This window comes from Diabrotica virgifera, chromosome 9, assembly GCF_917563875.1.
Source record: "Diabrotica virgifera virgifera chromosome 9, PGI_DIABVI_V3a".
In the NCBI taxonomy this organism is placed as follows: domain Eukaryota; kingdom Metazoa; phylum Arthropoda; class Insecta; order Coleoptera; family Chrysomelidae; genus Diabrotica; species Diabrotica virgifera.
In genome coordinates, this window is record NC_065451.1 from 29,079,267 (window position 1) to 29,105,511 (window position 26,245).

The following is a 26,245-nucleotide window of genomic DNA, read 5'->3' on the forward strand; positions in this document are numbered from 1 at the left end:
TTGCCGGATGTTAAAAAAATCTGCAAAACATTGAAAACGAGTTTTGCAACCATGGAAATACGAATCATGTGGTTTTGTTTAGAAAATTGGCCCCTCCCCCTCCCAGTAAACATTTTGGACTTTGTTCGAGTTTCAATCATGAAATATTTGATTGACTCTGTGGCTCAGTGGTAAGAATGCCTACCTTTGGACCTAAAGGTCATGAGTTCGAATCTCACCTTGGTGGAGAATTTTTCATTTATTAAAAATTAATAAATGAAAATAGTTTCTCTCCTTGTGGGATCGGTACTCACCGGAGGGACCGCAGACGTTAAGATACAATTAGCGTTTCTTTGCAAAAACAATGACGTCGACTTTGCTAAGTAACAAGACATTTACTCAACACACACACTACACATTACACTCATATGTACCGAAACCGAAATACGATCTAGAATTGAAAAGGCCAGAGCAACATTTAACAACATGAGAAATATATTCACCAAATTCGACATATCTATCCCACTAAAAATACGTCTGCTAAAATGATATATTGCCAGTCTTGCTGTATGGAGCAGAGGCCTAGACAATAACGGAAACAATGAAAAAGCTAGAGGAATTCGAAATGTGGGTGTACCCATGATACTATAAATAACAAGATAATATATTGCACATCCGGGAGTCGTGACGTAACTGGAGACTGGCAAGTTCGTAATGGTTCGTAATCATTCGTATTGTCCGATTACTTTGAATTGTTCGCGGTTGTATTTTATATTTTATCTTTGACAGTTATTTTGACTGGAATCTCGACACTAAATTCTTTTCGAATACATTGAAGTTTAATGTTATTTTGCTAATTGAATAATTTTATCACATAATGCATACAAATCCCATTTAACTTTAACAAGAATTTCTAATTCAACTTCCGGTCTCCAGTTACGTAATCAATGCGCGAACTCGGGACGCATTTGACCTACAGGAAAATACTATCTCTTTATTTATAGTAACATGGGTGTACCGACCTATCCTCAAAATATTCTGGACGACTCACACTAACATCGTAGAGGTACTGCGCCGAGGGGAAAACAAAAATAAGAAATCTCTTTCACAATTAAGAAACGGAAACCTGAATACCTCGATCATATTATGAGACATGATACTGCAACTGACAATACAGAGTAAAATAGAGAGCAACTGTGCACCCAGAAGAAGAAGACACTTATGGCTTGAAAACTTACGCCAATGGTTTGTACTAACGTGCCAATGTCCGCAACGGACGAGGCACATGAAGAAGAAGAAGAATAATAATTTAAAATGAGATATTCTTCTTCTCGCGGTGCTTATCCGTTCCGGATGTTGGCGATCAGCATGGCTATCCTAACTTTGCTTGGATTAGTATGTTTGTCGATGTATTGAACCAGTTTCTCAGGTTTTGAAGCTAAGATATTCTTCTTCTCCCTGGTCCTCTCTTCCCAAATACCTTGCACTGAAGAATAAGTAGCAGCAATCTCTGTCCACTCCTCATAACATGGCCAATATATTCTAGGTTGCGCTCTTTGATAATAATGTTTGTTAATAATCTCGCATTTCTTGCCCATTGCCCATTCTACCTAAGACCTCAACATTAGTCAAACGATCCATCCACGAAATTCTTAAAATGCGACTGTAATACCACATCTCGAATGCCTTGAGTTTTTTTAAAGAAGCTTCGGAAAAAGTCCAGGCTTCTACTCCGCAGAAGAATCTAGAAAATATTTAGGATCTGATAATAGAAATTTTGCTACCAAGTGGTAAAGCGTGAATTCTGAAACGAGACTTCATTATTATGACCGCTGATCTCGCTTTTCCTATGCGCTGTTTTATTTCACTAGAGTGGTCCCATTGACTGTTTATGTTGGTACCAAGGTATGTGTAGCTGTCCACTCTGTCAATTGGTTGTTGGTTAACCAAAAGCCGTGTATGTAATGTTTCGTTCTTACTGACTATCATTACTTTCTTTTTTTCGTATTGAAATGTCCATGTTCACTACTTAGATCTAATCCCGTTTCCTTCAAGATGGTTATGAGTATGAGCTTATCATGTTGTACTCTATCAAATGCCTTTTTGTAGTGGAGAAAACAAATATATAAGTACGTCACAGTTGACATATCTGCACCTCTGCATAAGCACTTGAACAGTCAATAGAGCATATCGGGTGCCTAAGGGAAGGCATTGCGGAATCTAATCTTTGTCCATGATACTCGTTCTTCGCATTTTTTTATATATTCTGCTGTGTATCACTTTTAAAAATGCTTTAAGTAAGTGGCTCATTAGGCTAATTATTATTATGTCCTCGCATGTTGAAATGATAGAAATGAAATGAAAATGTGAAATTTTCCGAGGAAAAAACTTCCCCTGTTAACATTTAATATGAAAAAAGTTTATTGTAGTGACGCTGCTTTTCAATTGACTTACGTATTTTACATTTATTAAAAATACTATTTTTATATATTATAATAACTCGATCTTCATTCTGAGAATTAGCATAATCCTTTTTTGGCCATTTAGATAGGTACTTACTTGTATTTCAAATAATTGTAAATTTCTTTATCTGTTTGAAATAAATACTTTTGAAGAAGGTAAAGAATTACAAATTGCCGTCTGTAAAAAAATATTAAATAATAAACTATTTCCAAATGAATGAACGTTTAGTATCAAATCTATTAATGAGCATTTACCCTTGGCAGGTAAAGAAAGGATTAAGAACAGGGGCCCAGAGCACGCAAAATAGTATTCTATTGTTCTGACGTCACAGAATACAATTTCATAATGGGAGAATCGACGGTTGCTAGGCAACGTGACGTCACTAAAATAGAATTATATTTTGCGTGCTCCCACGCCTGTCGTCTGTAAATACAAAGTACGATTGAGAGCGAACTTTGCCGAGCGTAAGTTGCAATACGTGGCATCAATGCGGTGTCGTTCAGAGAACTAAATTTAATAATAAAATATATGTACGTGCTGCCATCTATTCAAAGAATTGTTAAACGTTAGTTTGTATAATCACCACCTATTTTAACTGTGGCGTTTAAATACCCCCTTAAGTGATTTATTAAACAACAGAAATAAAGGTTCTGTTAAAGATTGTTTACAGTTTTTAATAAAATCAGTAGGTAGCTCATCTGGTCCAGGCCCTTTATGAGGTAAATTTTCAAGTTTATTTTCAATAATTTCGCGAGTAATAGTATATTTACAGATATTTAAAGGCGTGTTAGTGTAAATATTACCAAAATTGCTAACATTACTAGGTACAAAAACAGAAGCAAAGTAATCAGAAAATACGTTACAAATTTTCTGTACGTCAGTAGTAGAGCCCTGAGCAGTAAGCAAACTGTTTGGAAAACTATTGGAATTTCTCCTATTTTTTACAAATTGCCAGAAGTATTTAGGATTTTCAGTAATATTGGTTTCAACGTTAGTTAAATATTTTTTATAATCTTCATTTATTAAGAATTTAGATCTGCCCCCTAAATTTTGAAGGTTAAATAATCTAAATTATTGTTGTATTTTTTCCATCGACTATGAAATTTAAGCTTTTCTTTAATAACTTTTATTGTAGAAGTAGAGAACCAAAGAGGGTATCTTTTATAGTAATTAGGATATGTAGGTACATGCAAATCAATGATTTTATCAATAATATTATAAAACAAATTTACAGCTTCATTTATATCATTTAACTTAAATTTAGATTTCCAATCAACTGCATATAAAAGACGGTTAATTTCATTAAAATTCGAGAGTTTAAAATTTCTTCGAGATTGGTTTAAAACCCTAATGCAAATATTAAAAGGAATATCTACATCAAACTGTAAAGTATTGTGATATTTATCCTCGAGAACTAGTGGATTCGTAGACAAACATACATTTTTTATCAAAAAACTATTGTTAAATATAAGGTCTAAAGTATTTCCTGATTTATTGACATTTGGGTTGTACTGAACCATACCAACCAAAGACATGGTGTCAACTAATAAGCTTGATCTAGGATCATTATAATTACTTGGTTTGCAGTGGTCATTCCCATATAGTAACCATTTAATTTCAGGGAGATTAAAGTCTCCACAAATGACAAAAATATCATTAATATTATTTAGGTAGATATCAACAAGCTTATTACAAAAAAAATTTAATGCAGCCATGTCTCTGGGAGGTATGTAAACACAACCTATGTGTACTTTTTGTTTATTCCGAGGAGTGATGGTGACCCCAAACATCTTCTGCTTCAGAACACCAATACTCCTAGGAATAGCTAGTAAGTTCCTCGGACACAGCTATAAGAACACCTCCTCCCGTAAGTTTGCTAGAAGAACTTGTCTCCCTATCCCGTCTATACACTTTATAACAAGAAAAAATTTCTTCACTTAAAATGGATGTATTCAGCCATGTTTCCGTTAAACAAATTATGTTTTGTTCACAATTAAGAATATTGCGAAATACAATGCCAACTTTTGAATTTAATCCTCTAACATTTTGATACAAAAAAGACATATTAGAAACACCAGCCATATCCATAAAAAAAATACAAAAAACAATGTCAAAAAAATAAATATGTAGTTTAATCCAACTTCTCGATATCCCCATCGCATGAAATTTTTATAATTCGGGATCTATCATCCTTTCGCACAAATATGACGCAATTTCTTGTCCAAATATATTTGTATTGTTTTGATTTCGCAGCTAGTTTCGTATCTCGTAGAAGTTTTTTATTTTTAGGGGTCAAGTGTTCATTAACATATAATTGGTCAGATATATTTGCTATTTTCAATCCCCTAAAACTACCATTTTGACGACGTTTTGCTTTTGCGGCAGCCAGAAATGCACCCTTTTTAATTTTTTTAAAAAATTTTACAATAATAGGCTTAGGTAGATCTGTACGAAAAGTTGAGGAACGGTAAAAAGAGTCAACATCACCTTCGGTTATAGGGAGATCGATAGCCGAACCAATTTCGGAAACTATTTTTAAAACATTCTCGTTATCTTTAAAAGGAACTCCGCATATCTCAACATCATTGGCTCTTAACTGTTGCTCAAGTGTATCCACTCGAGAATTTAAAAACTTGATCATCCCTCATCCCTTTTAAATTTTCTTTTGTCAACTTTTCAATTTCCTTAATCTTGTTAGTAAGAGTAGAAATTGTATTTTCAAAAGTTGTAATTGAATCGCTGCAAAAGTTAACAGACTGCAACAAATCTCCGTATTTAATGTTCATTGATGCCATATCCTTCTGAATACTATGCAAAACTTTCAACGTTTGTGACGAAGAGGTTTCTTCTAAAGGAAAGTCATCAGAATCTTCATCAGCGACAATGACCGAGCGCCTCTTATCAACTGTCCCTCTGCAATTAGTACACGTCCAAGATAAACCTGGTGTCTGAAAGCGTGAGACATCCGATTTAGTTAAACCAATACACTTTAAGCGTGATAGAATTTCTGACAACCACCACAACATTTCAGACCAGGTGATTTGCCGGTGACTCCTTCAGTACAAAGTACACAGATTGGCATCGTTTAACCAGAAACGATTAATAGTCTATTAAGTAAAAACTAGACGAACTTTTTACAGTAATTAGTGTATTTGATTTCTGACTTGAAATAGAATTATAACCATCAAATTTATGAATTAATTACTCACATTCAAAATCCATATGCAAGCAGAAAAACTACACCAACTAATACTTTAAAGCAATACTCTGCTGTAGTGAAAATTTAAACAATATCGTTTACGGTAAGACTGAGAATATCGCCGTAAATTGAGAGCGAATATAAACACGTCCGCACCGAACGACACGTCTTTTAGTTTTTTGAACAAATTTTATATAGTTTTATAAACTTTTTTAAATGTTATATAGTTTTATAGTTTATATAGTTTTATAAACAAATTTTCAGTAGTAATTGCACAAGAGCTCTGAAATTATTGAATTTTTCCCGAGTGACACTTTGACAGTTTTAATTTCACGAGCCGAAGGCAAGTGAAATTATGTCAAAGTGTCACGAGAGCAAAAATTCTATATTAATTTCAGAGGTCGAGTGCAATTTGTTGCGATTATTTTATGAATAAAACTGTTCAAAACCAAAATTTTATTGTAATTTATTTATTTAAGTACCATTAAACACACAGTTTTTATAAATATTTGACGATTGAAAGTCATCACTTTTATAATTTTTAAAACATTAATTGTCATTAATGTCACTGAATGTATTTTTTCGTAGCAACGAAGGGCATCTGACGTAATATACTTAACGACGGGAGATTATCAAAAATTATCGATTTAATTCAGATTTCTGTAGCTTTCTATTGGTCAGAATCTTCTATGAATGAAATAATCAACGTCATTTTCATAAAAAAATTGATAATGAGTGGCTCTTCCTTGATTTTCTATACTCTATATGCACTAAGTAACTCTATGGGGCATTGACCAAATTAAGTGGTTATATCGTATTGTGGAATATGTACTCATCCATATTCTTCTTATGGTATGCCACAGGTCTTCTATGATTGCTGGAGGAGAATGTAGCAATTGATTTAAATTTCGACCTACCATATCCTACACATGTTTGATGCATGACAAATCAGCTGACCCTGATGGCTATTCCAAAGTCTCTACCAGATTCCTGTATGAACTCCATGGTTTCAGGAAATATGAGGCCTTGCGTTATCCTATTAAAAGTTTGTAGACAGGAATGTAAAACTGGTTACAGTACTTTACCAATATATCGTCAAGCTCTCAGAGTGCCGTTAATAAGAACTAGAGGTGATCTGCTTTCCAAACTAGTACCCCATAGCATAATGCTTGTTTATCTTGCTGTATGACATTCAACAGCCATGTCTATATTTCGTCTCTCACCTCAAAAACGTCTTACCCTTAGATTCATCACTGAAGCAGACAAAATTCCATTGGCCAGTTCAGATTTGCTGAGCTCTACACTATTCTAAGCGCCCAGCCTTACGCTGTGGTGTCAAAGGTAATACCAAAAGCGGATGGTAAGCTCTCAGTTCCATTCCAAGTAATCTTGATTTACTGTTTCTATTAAGAGCAAAAAATAGCGATCAACAGGTAGCAACAAACGCATTCCAAGATTGCGGCTCTAATTTTGAATATTTTGTCGAGATATTTGGCACACATATTCGTAATATACCTCATAAAGAATGGCGGTACAGAGCCCAATTTCAGAAATATGTTAGTATGTGGAAATTACTCTATAACTAAATAAAATATTGAAAAAAGGAGCCTGTACCGCCATTAAGAAAGACAAAAAAATACACTTTCTTCAAATAAACTTTTTATGCCGTGCCTAGATTTTGTGTCACATTGGAACTACTAAAAATTGATTTTTTTATAACAAGAAATCGAATGTCACTGACTTTGCAACATTTCGTGCCTATGTGTATAAAAATTATTGTTTTTGATAGTATAAAAGTCACTGTCAGTGTCGAATTACTGACGCACTGTTGCCTCACTTTTGAAAGTTTGCAGAACTTTCGCAATCTTGGACCGCGTTTGTTGCTACCTGTTGATTGCTACTGTGTGCTCTTAAGACTACCCTTCCTGCAGCTGCAACCAAGTCATATCTTAGTTTGTTGATGTACACTGTCCCGTCATATTTCCGAAAGCAAGAAGTCTAAGATGGCACAAATCATGGTTTTGTAATACAGGGTTTGTCATGAGGAACTGTACATAATCCTACCTCGTATAGAGGCTCCTATGGGGAATAACAAATGACCATTAAAAAATGTCTGCTCCCATTGTTTAATAATATACAGGGAGAGTTTCGCATTTTGACAGAAATTTGTATTCGTCATAATTTTTTAACGGTCAGATCGATGTGTCTCTTATTTTGGTCAATCGTTTCGTTACACTATTGCCACCTAATCAACTGATTTATTCAAACTAGAAAAAAATCAGGTTCGGCTTTAAAAAATTAGTTCGTTTGGGTCTTAAAAAAAATTTCACCCTGTATACGCTTTTTGAAAACTCTAATATGAATTTTACAAATTAGACAAATAGGCAATTAAAATGGTATATTTATTTTTTTCCCCACACAATTACTTAATTTTTTATAAAAAAAATCAAATTTGACTATGAATTAAAAGTTTGGTAAAGTGAACCACAGATTTTAACCCTCCGTTAGGCGCGTGGTCTACAATCGTAGACCACTCTCCTTTAAGTGGTCGCCAATTGCATAAAACTGCACATACGCCCTCATCCCGCTTAGTAGCTGTCACTAATACTTCCAACTTACTCTTCAGTTTGCTAAACGCCGCCGATCTGTTTGCATTATTTTTTTACCATTATTCAAAGAGCACTGGTCTACAAAGGTAGACCACGCGACTAAGCGCGTTCCAGTTTTTAGTTTTTAGTTGTATATATAAAGCTAATATGTAGCCTGCTGTGTATATAAAGCTAATAACATAAATGAAAATGTTTCAAGAAGCGACTTCATTGAAAACTTAGCATGGGAACTAATCAAACAGCAAATTGAATATGGATTAACTATGCCTTCCCTGCTAAAAGAACTAAGACGACGAGCTCGCATACTGCTCGGAGTTCAAGAAGTCGTACCACCTTCCCCTAATATTCCAACAAATTACGTGGGACGATGTTGTATTTGTGCATGAATTTGCAATATGTAAAACAAGCAGGGCATGCCAAAGATGTGACACATTTGCATTCAAGGATCATTTTGGGGATATTTGCACTGAATGTTTGACGGACTAAAATTGTGCCACTTTGACCATTTAATAGTTTTGTTCTTTTTTTACTTTTTAGTTCTATTCTTTATTATTTATCCCTATTGGTCATTCTATAAGTTCAAAGATAAAAAATATTTTTGTTTTTTACTGAATTGAGCTCATTTTTGTGACCATTTTCATTTACTTTCGAATAAAGACCCAAAAAATCATGACCTCGTTTTTAATTATACCACTGTCAAAATGAAAAAAGCCAGGGAACAAAACATATCTAATATCAAAGTGTGAACATAAATAAACATGTTATTAACCACTAATTTGTTAATTTTGTCAAAATCCGGTATTATACGACAAAAAACTATTGGTCTACAATCGTAGACCACCTGCTAAGCTTGTCAGCAATAACGACGCGCCTAACGTAGGGTTAAAAACTTAACTTTTATTACAAAAATTATTTTTTTAAACAAATATTTAATTTATGTTACCAACCAATCAACTGATTTATTCAAACTAGAAAAAAATCAGGCCCAAATTAAAAATTTTATTCGTTTTGTTCTTCGAAAAAATTTCACCCTATATACGCTTTTTGAAAACTCTAATATGAATTTTACAAATTGAACAAATAGGCAATTAAAATGGCATATTTATTTTTTCCCCACACGATTACTTAACTTTTTATTAAAAAATCAAATTTGCCAAAATCAGAATATTAACCTAAAAATGAAATCACGGTTTAACTCGCACAACACTGTTCCATTTTAATATTTTTTTTTTGAAATTTTTACAGCACATATCTCTTACCATTGTGAAGACTATAAAAATTATTGTAGACTTTCAGTCTTCTTCTCGTGAATTCACATCACCTTTTATTTTTAAAAATTCATAATTTTTACGAGAAGAAGACTGAAAGTCTACAATAATTTTCATAGTCTTCACAATGGTAAGAGATATGTGCTGTAAAAATTTCAGAAAAAAAAATATTAAAACGGAACAGTGTTGTGCGAGTTAAACCGTGATTTCATTTTTTTTTCATTTTTAGGTTAAAATTTCGATTTTGATAAATTTGATTTTTTAATAAAAAATTAAGTAATCGTGTGGGGAAAAAAATAAATACGCCATTTTAATTGCCTATTTGTCTAATTTGTAAAATTCATATTACAAAATATAAACAAAAAGCGCATACAGGGTGAAATTTTTTCGAAGACCAAAACGAACTAATTTTTTAAATCCAGGCCTGATTTTTTTCTAGTTTGACTAAATCAGTTGATTGGGTGGTAACATAAATTAAATAATTGTTCAACAAAAATCAATTTTTGTAATAAAAGTTAATTTTTTAAAATCTATGGTTCACTTTACCAAACTTTTAATTATTCATAGTCAAATTTGATTTTTTTTCAAAAAATTGAGTAATTGTGTGGGGAAAAAATAAATATGCCATTTTAATTGCCTATTTGTCTAATTTGTAAAATTCATATTAGAGTTTTCATAAAGCGTATACAGGGTGAAATTTTTTCAAGACCCAAACGAACTAATTTTTTAAAGCCGGACCTGATTTTTTTTTAGTTTGAATAAATCAGTTGATTGGGTGGCAACATAAATTAAATATTTGTTTAAAAAAAATAAATTTTTGTAATAAAAGTTAATTTTTTTTTAATCTATGGTTCACTTTACCAAACTTTTAATTCATAGTCAAATTTGATTTTTTTATAAAAAATTAAGTAATCGTGTGGGGAAAAAATAAATATGCCATTTTAATTGCCTATTTGTCTAATTTGTAAAATTCATATTAGAGTTTTCAAATAGCACATATTCACAGGGTGAAATTTTTTTTAAGACCCAAACGAACTAATTTTTTAAAGCCGGACCTGATTTTTTTCTAGTTTGAATAAATCAGTTGATTAGGTGGTAATAGTGTAACGATTGACCAAAGTAAGAGACGCATCGATCTGACCGTTCAAAAATTATGACGAATACAAATTTCTGTCAAAATGCGAAACTCGCCCTGTATATTAATAAACAATGGGAGCAGACACTTTTTAATGGTCATTTGTTATTCCCCATAGGAGCCTCTATACGAGGTAGGAGTATGTACAGTTCCTCATGACTCACCCTGTATTATAGGCTAGGAAATCCAGACCCTCTACTACACTGATTAGCCTCATCATTGGACCACCTCCTCCAAACTCTTAATACAGTTGATTGATTACTCAACTCCGAGCTCAACTCTAATAGGGGTAACGAAATGATAAAATTTAACCATTTAAACACTTTATAAATTTATCTAGTTATCACCGTTTGTATTTAGATATAGGTATTTATAACAAAATTGTGTAGGTAAATTCTTTAAGTAACAATTTATTCGGAGTTATGCCCCTGATCATATCTATAAAATTTTATAATGCCTCTCCTCTAAAATCGTCTTTTTTGACTTAAGCCTACGTTCTTGCAAAGTAGCGATATCCCTTTCAGGCCTGAATTTTTTTGAGTGAAAATGAAGTTTCCCTTTGAATAAATACGATATTGGGACCGTGCAAGTTCGGCAAAGCGACCCCTATTTCTACGCTCTGTACTATTATTCGCACTTTTAATTATATTGGCCAATTATATTAGTCCTGGTTACTGGATAATTGTCAAGGTCATAGTCCAAAAAAATAATAAGAAGAAAAAATAAGATGCAGGTTATGTTAAACAAACGTAAACAATTGTTTGTAGTAAATAAAATTAGTTATTAAAATGCAGTACTGCAAGCAAAATACAATTAATTAAATTTACCTTTATATAATAATTGCATATCATATCAATATTGTGGAGCAATATATAATTTTTCTGCTTCAATGACAGAAGGTATGAAATATAAGTCAATTTGACAATTTCAATTAACAATATGAATTATTTAAGATAGTTGCAATATTTCTCCGCGACTCGCGCATGGTCGTTTCTCGTTTCCCTTTCCAAGTACTTGCACACCGCGAATAAAGTATCTAAAAAAGGTGTAAAAAATGCAGAAAAAAATTCATTGTTTGAATCTGTCACAAATGACATGTCATGATCGTGTGCTCTCGGCTTATGTTCTATGAATGCAGGATCATAAGTGTATGAAAAAATTCATTTTTATTAAACCTAAAACACCATTAGGCCCAAATAAAAATTATTTTTATAATTGTTTAATATGCTATTACATACTAACTAAAATAGAACAAACAATTTTTGCTGAAATGTCATGTCTTTCCATTGCTTCTTTGCTGAAGAGGAGCTTGTTAAAGAAACAGGTTCTTCATCCAATACAGGTTCTTCATCTAATACTGTTTATTCAATATCCTTGTCATCAGTGTTATTTTTAAACATTTGAACGTCAAAAGCGACATCATTTTCGCCATCTTAATCTTCTATTTCGGACTAGTTACCGTAATTTAACACCTCTAGAGCCAAATCGTGGGTGAGAGGCACACCTGTAATTAGAAAAAATACTTTTATCATTAAAATAGAGAAAAATTAATAAAAAGTCAAACCAATAAATATTTAGTATTTTTAATTTCCTGCTATTGAAAATTGAATGTGTGACAGCAACTCAGTGATATTCAAATATTACAGGACAAGATCTCTACAAACAAACCAATAATTTCTTAAATCTTGTTTATTATCTTGAAGTTGAAACTTTATCTATACCACAACCCCGTTACAGTAACATAAACACTTATAAAAAACAAAAGATCTTTTACTTACCTTTACCGTTTTGTCGTCAAAATACACAGCCATCTTTATAGGGTATTCTATTTCAAACTAAGTGCGAATTCATTAAATAATTTCAGTTACTTTGATTATTTCATTCATAGGAGATTCTGCCCAATAGAAAGCTACAGAAATCTAAATTAAACTGATAACTTTTTTGATAATTGCCCGTCGTCAAGCATATTACGTCAGATACCCTTTGTTGCTACGAAAAAATACATTCAGTGACATTAATGACAAATGTTTTAAAAATTATAAAAGTGATGACTTTCAACCGTCAAATACATATTTATAACAACTGTGTGTTTAATTGTACTAATTTGTACTTACATAAATAAATTACAATAAAATTTTGGTTTTGAACAGTTTTATTCATGAAATAATCGCAACAAATTGCACTCGATCTCTAAAATTAATATAGAATTTTAGAGCTCTTGTGCAATTACTACTGATCACAGATCACTTAACTCTCTTTAGATGTTTCACGCAGGTATCTCAAGGTCATACTAAACTAAATGTCATTTTTAGTAATGATACGTTTTTTTAGATGTCGCCATGCACCTGGAGTGAAGATTTCTTCTATATCACTGAGTCTGAGTGTCATTATAATTTGTCAATTGTCTTTGTCATCATTGTCAGTATGCCTTTATCTTTACTAATCTTGTAAATGTTTATCTGATTGTTAGCAATAATAAAACATCCTGATTTAGATAAAATGGATTCAAATACAGTTTTTGAAACAAAACGAATGTGATTTGAAGATCTCTAGGAAGATCCAATTCCTAGCTTACATTTGCATGGTGAGTTCAACAAGTAGTATTTGTTATTAGAGAACAAGTAACACAGAGTGGTGTGTAGGGAAGCAAATGAATGTAACACCAAGTAAGTAACCCCTACTGAAAATATATTATAATTAATAAAAATTATTTTACGTGAAATGAATCATGGTTATTATCAAATCAATTATATTAATTTTTTGTTTTAGTTGAAAGTCCTTCAACAAGTAGAGATGCACACATGTTTCAATCATTTGAGATACCCTTTTGTAGAAGTATTTGGAACTCAATTTGTAAGATAACTATTAATAATTTCATTTGTAAAGATACGATTTGTAAAAAAGTATATACAAAGTGGTTTTGCTGGTATTAAATAAATAAATAAAAATACGTTGTCATGTCTCATTTTTTCCCAAATGGTATTTTGTATATTTGAAATTAAAAATAATTTGCATATTTTAAAACCAAATTATTTTTTTTTCAACTATACAAATATTTTAACCTAACGTTTTCTTCCCACCAAATTTACATTTTGAAATTCCCGCTTGGATTAGTTCCGATACAAGCGGCATGGAGCGCTGTTTTTCATATTTAACCAAAGCGTTATCGTGGAACATCTAGAGGAGGTAAGTGATCTGTGCTACTGATAATACATGATAGACACAACATATTGATATCATCTTTCCTAGTAAAAATATGTTTATTTTGATATTGATACCCACATAAACATGAGCTCACGATCATGTCAGTCGGTCACGAAAGGGATATATATCACCCAACATAAGTTTAAAAATATCTCTAAATGCAGCCAAGGTGTTAAATCACAACTAAAGAAACAGTTACTGAGGAGTAGCTGAGAGAGACTGTCGTCTGAAGTTGCCATCTACAGTCATTGTTGGAATCGTACCTTAAGATTTAAACACTCTGACTCTGACTGAGTCTGTTAGAGATCAAAGATGAGTGACTCTACCCAACTTGTATTTAGTATTTTTGTTATAGTTAGGATATTCTATTTTCACAAATTTTTGTAAAAGTGCTTATAAAAAAGTAGTGTTAGTAATAGTGTGTATGGAATAGCCTTATAAATACCTAATGTTTTCTGTAGACGATGTTTCCAATACAACTACAACACATAACACATCATGGGCACCGAATTTTAGTCGAGTTGAACTTAAACCATAACCAGTGAGAGGAAGACACGAACAGAACAATAATTGAATTGAAACGTGAAAACTAAACAACTTAACAGATAACAACAATAACAATCGCAATGTTCAGCGAATGTTCACAGTTCACGAATAACAAATAGTACATACATATAGACTATGTTATGTGTTATGTATGGACGCGAGGACGCCAGTAGTTCAAAATACAAATTTTAAAATTCTTCTTCTCTTTATTTCTTAAGATCATTTTTACGTAAGACGTATTCGCAAAATTAAATTCCAACAGAGGGCGCTAAAAATTTCAAACATGGACGACAACTCTAGGAAAGCAATTCATTTTGTCATTTGAATTCACAGTTCTAAAACGTTAAATTAATAGTTATTTTCCTAAAAGTGCAGAAAGTCTCTTTTCCGCACTCGACTGCTTGCCGAACTCCCGCTTCGCGTCGTTCGGCAAATAGGAACAATATTTTTTCTAAGCGCTTGTTCACAATGGACGTAATCATAAGGTGAACGTAAACCGTTATCATTTCGTAAACCGTAATTTATACATAATTTTATGCAGCGTTCACAATGGACTTAAATTTTACGTAGTAAGAAAACAGGTATATTGATTGTCAATTGTCAAAACGTTATTTATGGGTTAATGTAAATTACATGTTTGTTTTTGAATTTGTGTGCATTTATTTAACAGAAATATGAATACAGCTGGTTTGACTTGTGACCTGCTTACCATTTTATTGTTAAGGGTAATTTAAAAAACAAATACATAAACCAAAAAGAAAAAAGGAGAGGTTAGGAGGCTTATGAATGAAATGAGGTTGTATGATGCAGAGTGGTTTTTTACTTATACAAGGATTTTTATATACAATTTAAAAATGTTTATCACCCTTACTATATTATAATTAGGGCTAGGGCTTTGAACGCACAAGCTGAATTAAAAGTTCAATATCCACGTTCTCCAATTCATTTAATTTATTACCAAAACGTGAGATAAATATAGATTAATGGACCCGTCTTACGTAAAACGGTTTACCGTTTTTGTTATGGTAAACAAAAACAAACCATAAGTAAACTGACAGAATCAACCCGTCTGAATTGGGGAGAGAAATAAACACTGGTTGCATCATCCTTGTACATATACCCATCTTTCAAATCAATGCCATAAGAGAGTTTAATGTTTGTGATATCTTTTCTTGTAAGTAAATTAATTCTTTTTAATTCGCCTCCTATGCTATTATGCTATCCTGAACAGTCTGAAGTTTACTAAAAAAGTAAAATATAGGTATAGGAGAATCAAACACACTAGTTTGAAATTGTAAACTGTAGTAAATATTCATGAGTATAGGCGGGTTGACATTACTAGTGAATAACGAACGTGGCTCACGCTTACATATTTTGCCCGTGCTATTGTTAGATATTTTATTATCTATTTTCAAACCCAAGCAGTACATTTGTATTTATGCAATGCATAGATACAAATGTACTGCTCGAGTTTGAAAATAGATAATAAAATATCTAACAATAGCAGGGGCAAAATACGTAAGCGTGAGCCACGTTCGTTATTCACTAGTAATGTAAACCCGCCTTAATATTTAAAAAGTGGTTTAGTGGTAACATTCTTGTTTTAAATTATATTGTGTATATCGACGGCGGAAAGGCAGGACCTCATAACTGAAAAATTTGTATAAAATGAGTTACTTCGGTTTTCGCTTTAGAATAAGTGTATCAGCACCTATCAAACAGCTTTTAGAGCTGGGAAAGCCTTTTGGAAGCCTTCCTGAAACTTTCCCAGCTGTATATAAACTGCTGTATATAAACTAAAATAACTGCTGATAAACTTATTCTAAAGCGAAAACTGAAGTAACTCATGTTATAAAAAATTTTCAGTTTTGCCTTTCCGCCGTCGATATGCAAATATTTTACTTACATTTTTGAAGAAAGTCTCAAAATAAACTTTGAAGAGATATTTATCTGATTTTGGTATTTATGTAAGTGCTCTATATCATCCTCATGCCTATAATGTGTTTTAAAACAGTTTCAATATTTTTATAGCTTTTAAAGATTTTAAAGCTCTTTCTCTATCTTCTTTTGAAAAATAATTTTTTGAGGATCACATACATATACATTCATAATAAGATGTTTCATGTTCTTGTACTCTGTTCTCTTCCTGTGCCATCCATACAGTGCAAATCTAAAAAAACAACATAACAGGTGATTACACGGGCAGTTATACTACTTACAGCTTACTTTGTATCTAATCTATTATATCTAGTATTACTCTATTAGTATCTACCTACATAAAACTATCTTTGAAATCTAAATTTTTGATATCAACATCAACCTTAATACTTTAAAAATAAATAATATTGTGGAAGTTACACGTACCTACCTAAAAGTTTTTGAATTGCAATTTTATCAACTGGAAAAGACTTCAACATAATGAGTTTTAAATTATGACAAAGCACAATATTTATTGTTTCAATTTACGTGTAAATAAAATAATAATAATCTTAATCACTTGTAAAAGTAAGGTTAAGATTTTTGACTTGAGAAAACAGAACTGTCAAATTTAAAACCAAACTGCTATAAAATTTTAAAATTCCCGCTAAAAGGAATCTGGCAACATTGCCGTCGTTTGCTGGGAGAGATTAAATATCCAGCACGCAACCGCGCTGTTGCCAGATTTACATAGCGGGAATTTTAAAATTTCTAATGCGAATTGGTTTAAAATTTGACATCCGAATCTTAACCTTACTTTTGTGATTATTTATTTACAAATGTAAATAAATTAAAACAAGTATTGTATGTACTGTGTTATAATTTAAAACGCTTAATTATGTTAGTCCTAAAAAGATTAAGCCCAAAAGAGATATACTTGTTTACAGTGCAAATTAATGGCAATAGGGATTTACGATTTCATTTGCAGGAAAAACATGGGCAACCTACCCAGTTGGTAAAATTTCAATTCAAAAACTCTTTAGGTAGGTATGGAATAACTTCCACATTATTATTTATTTTTTAAGTATTAAGGTTGATGTTGATATCAAAGGTAGTTTTATGTAGGTAGATATTAGATAAAAGTAAGCTATAAGTAGTATAACCACAGCCTAGGAGGAATTCCTCCTATACTGTGGTATAACCAAGGAATATAGACTGGTATAACTTCCCATGTAATCATCTGTTGTTTTTGTAGATTTTACTGTGTGGATGGCACAGGAAGAGAAACAAAATAATATTCAGTACTGCAGTCACAGGAGTACAAAAACATGAAGCATCTTATTATGTATGTATGCCATTCTCAAACAATAATTATTGTACAAAACAAGATAAAGATAGAGACACAGCTTTAAAATCCCGAGGATCCTGCGAAAAGAAAAGTGAAAATGTCTCAATTAATGTAGTATAGATAGACATTTTTCTTTATTTTAGTATTAAATAATTATTTAGAATATTAATAGTATTATGTATGTAATGTATTAGTTTTAATAGTATTAATATGTATTAGTTTTAATAGTATTAATATGTATTGTATGAATAATTCCCATCATGTATCTGCTAACTAAAGCAACAAAATAAATCAAAATGAAAAAACATTTCAGTGACGTAGCACCTTTACTTTACCTGGCGGCGAGGTGAGTTATTAGGTAAATTCTATTTTCTTACATAATATACTTAAAAATTAATGGTGGTATTATTGTGGTTTATATTGAAAGCTAAAGCAATTAAAATAATTTTTTCTGTTAATTATTTAACACATTCACAGACACGACTGCATATGAAGTCATTTGCTCCATAAGAAGACGTGGCTACAGGCAAAGCGTGTCCGTAAATGTGTTAATAATAATAATTTTACATCTATTGTGTTACACATACATTTTACTATTAAAGACAATTATGAAAATGTCAAAAACGCCCACAAAGTGGCTTTAAGTTTTATTACACAGTATGTGGACTTCAAATAGGACGATTATGTTAAGTATGAGCAGAACAAAGACTAACAATTAATGTTTTATTGTCATAGGTTGTCTTTTTTCATTATATTTAATGCAGCTTTCTTTAAAATTCAGTAATCCATATATTTCAAATCCTTTAACTGACCAGCCAACAGAGTGAAGTCTAAATGACATGTTTTTTTAGTCTTAATTGGTAGGAGACCTAAACATGACCAAAATATGATGTCAGGTTTAATGACCAATTTGCCATCAATAGGGCTTTTCATCGATTGTCATTTGTTTCGAGCTCCTGTCATGTGTCATACAATATTAATATATTTACGCCATACGTCTTTGATTTGTATCATTGGTATTACCAATAACGTATGACGTATATATATTAATATTATGTGACACATGACAGAAGCTCAAAACAAATGACTGTGAATAAAAAGCCCTATTCATCACATCTAACTTGAATGACATTAAATTGAGCAATTAGTGGCAACGTTTTATTGTGGTAATTTTGTGACGTAAGACATCTTTATGACATGTATTTACGTCATATTCAATTGACATCTGTATTACATCAAGTTAGTTTTTGGGTGTACACAACTAAACAACAGTTTTTTTATTGATAGGTTTATTTCGTTAAATCAAAAAAATGAATATAATTAAAATAAGATAAGAATAACAAATATGATTTGCTACCTACAAATGTGTTAGGGCTAAAAAATATAGTATTTTTACTACAAAAGCGATATTACGTAGGTTAAAATTTTTGACGTAAGATAACTGTCAAAACATCAGATTGTGACTTTTCATTATTGCCATGTTTATAATAAAATGACAATAATGAAAAGTCACATTCTAATGTTTTGACAGTTCTCTTACGTCAAAAATTTTGACCTACGTAATATCGCTTTTGTAGTAAAAATACTATACATAAAACATGACATTACACACTTTGACCTAAATCTAAACTAAAAAGTTATTATTGTTATAATCGGAGTTAAAAAATATAGTAACAAAATTTATGAACAGGTTTAACCTTCCGATGACCAACCTTTTTTTTGTTACACGGATGACCAAGGGGGGGGGGAGGAAATGGTCAAAAATAACATTTAACAAAAAAATGAAGTTTTTTTTTTATTTTTTTTAAATTTTTTTTATGGCATGGACTTTATGTCATTCAGCCAGTCACAACATGAGTATTAGTGTCATGTGTAGTGTGTATGTTGAGTAAGTGCCTTGTTACTTTGCAAAGTCGACGTCATTAGCGTAACACTACTTGGAATTACACATAATAGACGCTATTTTACTAAACATCAACTTCAGAATATATTTTTTATTCGTAAAATATAGGGAATTCTTTTTATTTCAAAATATGAGGATATCTAGAATGATATTAAAGTCAAATAAAAAAATAATGAGTTAAAAATTGAAAATACTTTTGAATTTATTAAAGAAAAACATAAGCTGGGGTCACAATTTCCCCCGCTTGGTCATCCGAAGGTTAAGACTGTTCAATAAAGTAATTCCTAGCTATAAAAATAGTTTTTACTTATTATATTATATCGATATATTTTTGGCAAAGTAACGTAAGTGACATTTTTGGGGAAAAACATGTTTTTCCATTAAACTAACACTATTATTGTTTAGAAGTTACTACCAAAGTGTAGTAAGCCTAGAATTACTTTAAACATAATATATATGTATAGGCTTACTACACTTTGGCAGTACCTTCTGAACAATAATAGCGTTAGTTTAATCGGAAAAACATGATTTTCAAAAATGTCACTTACGCTACTTTGCCAAAAATGTATCGATATGTCGTATACAAAAGAGGTAATTAAATTTTTATAGATATATTTCCGAAAACATTTGTATCCTGTGCCGCATATGGTTGATTTATTAATTTTCATTATAAAAATAAAATAAGTACATAATTAAGATATTTAATACAAACAAGACAGTTCGAGAATTAATTACTAGACTAGATTACCTAGAGAAAGAGAAGAGAAATATGATTATGTCATCGTAACAGGTTTGGATATAGACGCTGAGGAACCGGAAGTGTTGAAATTGTCTATGGGAAAAATGATAAACTTTACAGATACAAGTAGAGATTAAATCAGCTCTTAAGATAGAAGAGAGAACATCTCTGCATTTCGTGTACTAATCAAATACTAATATCTAAAAATATTTAAACTGATTGTTGTGCAGGAATATTACAATACATAAAAGTAACATATTTTAAAACACATTATGGGCATATTCAAAAATGTAAGTAAAATATTTACATATACACAATATAATTTAAAATAAAAATGTTACCACTAATCCATTTTTTAAATATTATTGAGAGTTGATTTACTTACAAGAAAAGATAACACGAACATTAAACACTCCTATGACGTTGATTTGAAAGATGGATGTAGGCACAAAGATAACGCAACCAGTGTTCATTTGTGGGTAAGTGAATGCTTACAGACCGGGTTATGTCCAATATTATTTTACAAACAACAGGGCATACTAATTGAATCGTTTATTTCAGAAAGAGGTCAAGTGACAAATCTTGACAAAATGAGTGCAAAAAATTAATTTTTTTTCTTAAACAATTTAACAAGATACATTTTTAAAAAATACAACATTTTTTAACAAATACTCCAGGTTGCTAGGTAGAATTTTTATTTTATATAATGTGATTGTTTGTTGAATGTAAACAGTGTGTAAACTTTATTTTCTCAAAAGTGGATACTTGTGACTTGACCCCTTTCTGAAATAAACGATTCAATTATTGATAATCCTCCCGAATTAAACAATAATGATTTTTGTCTTATGTGTTTCCATGAATACTGTGCAAAAGGAAATATTAATTAAGTTTGGTAAATCGCTTATCGCAACTAATGGAACTCATGGGCTCATAAAAAATACTTTTATTTACCAACTTTTTTTGAAAAAATACATGAGTGTGCTGGTATTATATAGTCAAATGTTTTCATATCAGACATAACTAACACTTTTTACAATGCCTGAATGTAATGGGTTCTGTTCCTAATAGACTGTTATGTCCCTGGTACATAGACAAGGCATGGCAAGTAAATCTTAATGAAATATCTGATTCTGAAAAAATCCTATGTATACAAGACATTGAAAGAGCTGCAATACATGTTAGATTCAGATAGAGTATTAATAGGTGTTTGGGTAAAATTCTAAATGATGCAGATACATACAATTTTGGTAAGTATTTCCAGCAGAACTACTGTAATAACTTCCAACAATGCACCTATTGTTATAGGAAGGATTATGGAATTAAAATACCAATAATATGACCATTGAAAATCAGTTGTTATTGTTTTTAAGGAATAAAACTGTTGAAAGGGTTATAAAGCTTAAAAAAGGTAAACCTGTTGAATGCTCCATAACGTCTAGATACCGAACTGTATTAGCTTGCTATTTTACAAGATAATAATGTGTATATACTAAAAGAAAAAAAAAACTGAATACCTTGTTGAAACACAAAAAAACTTGCTGCTCTAAAAAACTAAATGCAATGTCTGCAATATATGTATACATTCATTTAGTTGTTCCTGTATAGATTATTCAATAAAAAATACCATATATAAACACATTCATTATGTAGCAATGCAAGATACTGCAGATCGCATTCAACCTAAAGACTTTTCATTTTCTAAAAACTAAACGGTGTCAGGTGATGTTGAACAGCTGTTTTCTTATATCTCTACGTACTCTATGTACTCCTGTGACTGCAGTACTGAATATTATTTTGTGTCTCTTCCTGTGCCATCCAGACAGTAAAATCTACAAAAACATAACAGGTGACTACATGGGAAGTTATACTACTCATAGCTTACTTGTATGGGCCATTCCACAAATATATGTCTGTTCCAGACCATCGCAACAACGAATATTTTAATGTGCAACATAAGAAGTATGAAAGTAAATGGCTCTAGAAATTATTCCAATAAACAAGAATGGAATTTGCAATTTAGTTTAGTACTTCTTATGTTGCACACTAAAATATTCGTTGTCGCGATGGTCTGGAACAGATGTATGTTCGTGGAATGGCCTCTATCTAGTATCTACCTACATAAAACTACCTTTGAAATCTAACTTTTTGATATCAACATCAACCTTAATACTTAAAAAATAAATAATAATGCGAAAGTTACCCATACTTACCTAAAGAGTTTTTGAATTGCAATTTTACGAACTGGGTAGGTTGCCCATGTTTTTCCTGCAAATGAAATCCTAAATCCCTATTTCCATTAAAAAATCATTTGCACTGTAAACAAGTGTATTTTTGTGGGGTTCATTTTTTTTAAAGACTAACATAATTAAGAGTTTTAAATTATAACACAGTAGGTACATACAATACTTGTTTGAATTTATTTACATATTTGTAAATAAATAATCACAAAAGTAAGGTTAAGATTCCGATTCGAGAAAACACAACTGTCAAATTTTAAACCAACTCGCATTCGAGATTTTAAAATTCCCGCTAATAGAAAATATGTAAATCTGGCAACAGTGCGGTTGCGTGCTGGATATTTAATCTCTCCCTCGTTTGCTGGGAGAGATTAATGTCCAGCAAACGACGGCACTGTTGCCAGATTTACCTTTTTCCTTTTAGCGGGAATTTTAAAATTAGTCTAATGCCACTTTGGTTTTAAAAGAGAGTTCTGTATAGGCCATTTCAAGACTTTGACGTTTATGACACTAATTGAAAGCTGGAAGGCAAACATTGAAATTATTTATATTTGTACCGCATTGAGTTTCTTAAGTTTTTTACGTTTAATAGTTTTTTTATAAAATAGTTATTGTTGTTATAAAATAGTGGTCTATATAATTGTTTTTATATAATAGTTTAATCGTTGTATAATAGTTTTTTATAGTTGTATTTTCCGAACCTTTTGCTGTTGACTTCTGTAGCTTCCAGCTGTAGAAGTACTTTAACGACTGTATTTAGTTGTAAGCAGTGAATAAATAAACATAAGTAAATATTTTCAAAAGCTTTTGGTATATAGATCCATTTTCCCTCAAGGGGTATGAGTTAACCTACAGTAGAAAAAGTTTTTCAAGGGTGACAACATGGACAAATATAGTTACTTACATGGACATAGTTTTTTTTGTATTTGGAGCTTAGTAATAGTTTTTACACAGGTCAACAAATGAAGGCATTCAAGAGTTTAAATTCTTACAAATATTTTGAGGTAGGATTTGTATATAATTGTGGAGCTATAAAAATAAATAATTTCATCATAGTGGTTCACCCCAGATATCTTAAAAAATTGACCTTTTAAAGAATTTGTACAGTCGGAAAAATGAAAGAATACCCATGAACGGTCACGTCAAACAGGTACAATCACATATTTTGTATTTGCTGTTCTTTTTCTATAAATAACAAACGATAGAGATTATGTTAATAATATGTGATCGTTCATGAGTACTCTTTCATTTCTCCGACTGTACCTGCAGTGAAAAAATTTCAAGAGAAGAAACTGAGAATCTGCCGGAAGAGGTGAAATGTTTTTTGATTTTAGACAACGCTCCTGCTCATCCCTCTGAAAATATTCTATGATCAAAACATGGCAACTTTAGTTGTATGTTTTTGCCAAAAAATACATCGCTTATTCAACCCATGGATCAGGAAATAATTTTAGCAACAAAATGAATATATCGCAGAAAGTTTTTAGATGAAGTAATTGTATGATGAAGATAACACAGAAGATACAAGAGGGCAGCATACTTTGCAAAACTTAACTGTTACAATTTGAAATCAACAATTTGTTAAGTTTGCTACAGCATGGAAAGGCAGTTATTAAGGGGTTACATAGGTCTTGCGGGTAAAAAAGTGACTTTTTAAAAAAATTATATCTTGGAAACTAAAAATTATTTTTATTTATAATTGGAACATGTAAAAGTATAGTACACTCAAAAAAATTTCAGCCAAATATATTCATTTTTGTAGAGTTGACTGCAATTTTTCGACAACAGCCCTTTTTTGCGGTGAGCAGCATAACAAGTCCAGTCTCATCTGAAATTTCTTGTAGCTTATACCTCTGGTTAGTGAATGAACAAAGATTTTTTTATTAGATGAGGTCATTTTTGTTTTATCAAAAAAAACTACTTTAAAAATGAGAAAAATTGGGGTCAAAAATGTGTTTAAACTTATGTAAAATCTTCAAATTTCATTTTTTTAAATTCCTTCGTTCATTTACTAGCCAGAATTATAAACTACAAGAAACTTTTTGATTTCAAATGAGACTGGACTTAGTTATGCTGCCCACCGCAAAAAACTTAAACTCTACAAAAATGAATATTTTTGGCTGAAACTTTTTTTGAGACTACCTTAAGTACTATACTTTTACATGTTCCAATTATAAATAAAAATAAATTTTAGTTTTCGAGATATAATTTTTTTAAAAAGTCACTTTTTTACCCATAAGACCTATGTAACCCCTTAAAAAAATGTTTGATGGCCAAGATGCATACATATATTTAGAAGGAAAGTTCCTAATTTCTGTAGTATAATACATAATACCGAAGAGGAAGTAGCTCTAAGAGCCGGACTCGACTTGCGATTTGTAGTCGTGAAGATTGAACACATTCTTTCAAATAGAAGTCAATCCATGATTATTTAGTTACAAATGGATTGACTTGTATTTGAACAATGTGTTCAATCTTCCTGATTACAAATCGCAAGTGGAGTGTGGTGCTAATAACACCAAAATATTCCATATATGTCCATAGAAGGTACACAGACATTGAAAAATTCCTGGAATATCCCCGAAAACACATTCCCTGAACATCCCAGGAAAATCCTGTTTCAGCATTTTAAAAATTACCTGAATGTCTTATTGGAACATTCCATGAATGTCCACGAATGTTCTTTGGACATTCAAAATATATTTTGTAGACATTCCCTGGATATACCAGAAATACAGTGATAAGCGCTCTAATAACCTGCAAAATAGCACAAAAGATGGAAAACGTATTAAGTAGTGAGATAAAAAGAAATGAAACTAGTCGAGCTGGGAAATTTAGCGATATTAACTTATACATTTAGATTGTATTGATTGTGTACCACCTTCAGACGTATCAGACGAGTTTGGAAACTACCACTGTCACAGTGACAGTTTTAGTTGATATACTCCTCTGATATGTGTAAAGGTGGGAAACAATCAATATAAAATAAAATTTAAAGGTTAATTTCGCTAAATTTCCCAGCTCGACTAGTTTCATTTCTTTTTATCTCACAACTAAATATGTTGCCCGTCTTTTGTGCTATTTTGCCGGTTATTAGGGCACTCATCACTGTACATCCTTGCTGATGTGACAATACCTCCTATCTGTTTTTTCATGAGTTTTGTAGGAGAGATGGAAAAACATGTTTTAAGGTCACCTCCTGTGTTCATATGTAAGTTTTGACTTGTTTTGTAGTTCATAGATAGTTTAATTTACTACAAAACAAGTCAAAAAATATCATATGAAAACAGGAGGTGACCCTAAGACAAGTTTTTAGTCTCACGAAACTCATGAGAAAACAGATAGGATGTATTATTACATCACTGACGATATGTGGCCATACCAATTAATACATCCTTGATAAATATAAACATTTTTATTGAACAAAATCTTTTCATACATTTTTTTAATGCAATTTACTGATATTCCTAAATATTTCAAAAAAATGTGTCACATTTGCTTTGTAAACCTTTCTTTTGCCTTTCGTAGCCACATATTCCGTTTCCTTCCTGGGTTTTTGTAGACCACTTCTCTCAGCTGATTCTAAAAAAATAAAATAAATGGTAATTTTTCTATCCTTTACAATTAACAATCAGAAGAAATATTTACAGGTAATAATATGCATAAATAATATATTTTGTATTTTGACAATGACGTCT

At 31.4% G+C, this 26,245-nt stretch overlaps 2 protein-coding genes and 1 long non-coding RNA gene across 5 annotated transcripts in view; 1 reads left to right on the plus strand and 2 right to left on the minus strand.

Moving 5' to 3' along the window:
• LOC126892616 (gastrula zinc finger protein XlCGF8.2DB-like) overlaps window positions 1-26,245 on the minus strand; it is a 379,454-nt gene that overhangs the window by 14,941 nt on the left and 338,268 nt on the right. Inside the window, exon 1 of one of the 3 annotated variants that reach the window (XM_050662197.1) lies at window positions 14,303-14,585. The exons of 1 other annotated variant lie outside the window; for it this stretch is intronic. The gene's annotated coding sequence lies outside the window, so the exon portion shown is untranslated. Of the gene's footprint in view, window positions 1-14,302; window positions 14,590-26,245 lie in introns of those variants that run through there. One more of the 3 variants, XM_050662195.1, reaches the window with a different exon arrangement.
• Window positions 3,486-4,524, minus strand: LOC126890907 (uncharacterized). The gene is made up of 2 exons (XM_050660073.1): window positions 4,269-4,524; window positions 3,486-3,718 (listed from the first exon to the last, which is right to left on the minus strand). The coding sequence occupies exons 1-2, from the start codon at window positions 4,522-4,524 to the stop codon at window positions 3,486-3,488; spliced, it is 489 nt and encodes a 162-aa protein (XP_050516030.1).
• Window positions 16,054-19,904, plus strand: LOC126892641 (uncharacterized). Its single transcript, XR_007700935.1, has 2 exons — window positions 16,054-17,363; window positions 17,576-19,904. It is a non-coding gene; the product is annotated as an uncharacterized LOC126892641 (long non-coding RNA).